At 31.6% G+C, this 2,607-nt stretch overlaps 1 protein-coding gene across 2 annotated transcripts in view; it reads right to left on the bottom strand.

Annotated features, from left to right (window-relative positions):
- LOC106875254 (uncharacterized) overlaps nt 1-2,607 on the bottom strand; it is a 38,917-nt gene that overhangs the window by 11,115 nt on the left and 25,195 nt on the right. For both annotated transcript variants that reach the window (XM_014923322.2, XM_052967250.1), the window contains one exon: nt 335-931. In XM_014923322.2, coding sequence (XP_014778808.1) covers nt 335-931 — 597 coding nt within the window. The remainder of the gene's footprint in view (nt 1-334; nt 932-2,607) is intronic.

The following is a 2,607-nucleotide window of genomic DNA, read 5'->3' as shown; positions in this document are numbered from 1 at the left end:
TATATATATATACATATATATATATATATATATACACGGTGGTGCACCAGCATGACCGCAGCCACTTGGCTGAAACACATAAATAAATAAATATATATATATGGTATGTGTGTTCGTGTGTGTTTATGTGTGGATGTATTTCTATTTTCTAACATGTCACTACGTCAGAAATATCTATTTTTGTTTTAAAGATAATATTGTGAATTCATTATAGAGTAAGTTTAACATTAAATGGAACAGGAAACTTTTGTGGATAAGAAAATAATCAAAGTCATTTATCAATTAATTAACATTAACAATCTATATAATCAAATTATAAATGTCTTAATCTTACCATCTTCATCTGCAGGCAATAACTCAGTTGATGCGTTGCATGCAATGCGTGTAAGAATTCCATATTCATTCAAGAGAACATCAAAGCTTTCGAAGTTGTGTACGAAAGTGTTAAATGGTCTACTAGCAATATCTTCTAGTTCAATCTGATCAACTGACTTACCAATGCCAACAGCAAATATCTTTATATTTAATTTCTTGAGTAGCTCAGCTTCAGTTTTGGTCTGTTTATAATCGCTTGACCTACCATCTGTAAATACGATAAGTATGTGATCAGCTTTTGGTCTCCATGTCCCAGATGAGAATAGCTCAGTCCTCACCTTTTCCAAAGCGTTACCAGTTTTAGTTCCGCCACCCACGTACTCAATTGCCTCAATTCTTTTAATGATTTCTTGCTTGTCGTTGGTGTCGCCAAACATTACAATTGACTGATATTCATGGTTAAACGTCGATATAGCCACACGGGTTTTTGAGGCATGTATATCTAGCATACCAACCATATTTTCAATTATGTTCTTCTGTTTGCCAAAATTGTTTGCTGTGATACTCGACGAAGAATCAAGAAGGAACCAAATATCAGCAACTTTATTTTTACACTCTGCAAAGCAAACGAAATATTTATTTTTATGCATACATACATACAAACAAACAGGTATGTATATGTGAAAAAAATATACATACATATATATATATATGGAGAGAGAGAGAGTATAATATAATATATATTATAATATAGTATATATGTAGCATAATATGATATAATATATACACACACACATATATATATATATATATATATATATATATATATATATATGAATATTCAATTTACAAGGAAAGATCCTGAGGAGCAGTTAAAAGGTAGCCAAATGCCACATAAGCGCCCTAGGAATTAGTAATCACATGCGTGGGAGTCAGTTCCAGGGAGAAGTGAGACGTGTTTTGGAGAACATAAGAATGAAAAATGGAGACGAACGCTCCAGATGTTATTTAAATCATTTATATCACCATATCACCGACATATGTTCCAGTAGATGCATTAAAATAAATCCGAAAGGAAGATTAATGTGGGAAAAAGTATCAATCTTATCAGGGAGGATATAAAGAACAGTGTTCATCAATGAGTCATTTTAACAGATGTAAGAAACTACAATATATGATATATATACATGTATACATAAGTATATATATATATAAATACACACACACATACACACACACACACACACCTATATATATATATGCATGTTCATATATAAAAATAATAAATCTCTCAAGAAATCGCATGATCCTAGCAAAAATATTCGACTTAATCTTCCTTACGAAAAACAAGTTAAAAGTAACCTTCCCTACCTATTTCGTCGAACCATCGAAAGGAATTTTCCCCAAAATTCCAGGTACCACTCCATTTCCAACACTCATCGTGTCAGAATTGGCTTCTCCAACACCAATAACCTACTACGGATTATATACTGGCATAACAATTATATTCTAAACGGTAAATGGGTTTCACTTGATAACTTTAATAACATTAATAGTAATAACGATAATCTCTCCATAAATAATAGTATCAATAGTAATTAGTCCTTGCAATTGTGGCCCGAATAAATTGCGTTCTCAACGGAAATTGCAGAATTACAAACGTTGTTTGCCAATGTAAAATTTCTGCAGGATCTGAAGAATTCTTTTATATTGGACTTTCATCCACGGAATTTAAGATTAAAAAGGGCTTGCCAACCACCTTTCTACATTTAAATAAATTCATAAATGTAATTCTACAGGTCTTAGTAAACTTATTTAGAATCTCAAAAACTCTAATAAACAATTTTCTTTGGATTGGAAAATTGTATCAAGATCATTTCCCTACGATAAAGGGAAATCCTTCTGCCCTCTTTGTGCGGACGAACAGCTATTTATGCTTTTTTCTAAACACACACTGGTCAACACCTATAAAGAACGTGTTTGCGGGTGTTTACATTGCAAAATACACTCGGCTATTTCAGATATATATCCTCTTACCAATAATATCTGCAACTTAATCTTTATTCTTTCATCCTATACCTCCTATTTGTTCCTTCACCTTTTCTATCTATCTGTCATTCACTCTCTATTTGTTTATACCTCAATTTCTCCTTCAATTATCTTTCTCTTTCTCTTTTCCTTCTCTTCTTCTCTCGTCTTATGACATCAAATTTCTTAACGGTATTTTAAAAATTATTAGCGTCCCCTATCCAGCTTTGTTTTTCATATATGTATATATATATATATATATAT

This window comes from Octopus bimaculoides, chromosome 4 (genome assembly GCF_001194135.2).
Source record: "Octopus bimaculoides isolate UCB-OBI-ISO-001 chromosome 4, ASM119413v2, whole genome shotgun sequence".
Classification (NCBI taxonomy): Eukaryota; Metazoa; Mollusca; class Cephalopoda; order Octopoda; family Octopodidae; genus Octopus; species Octopus bimaculoides.
This window is presented reverse-complemented; position numbering and strand designations above follow the sequence as displayed.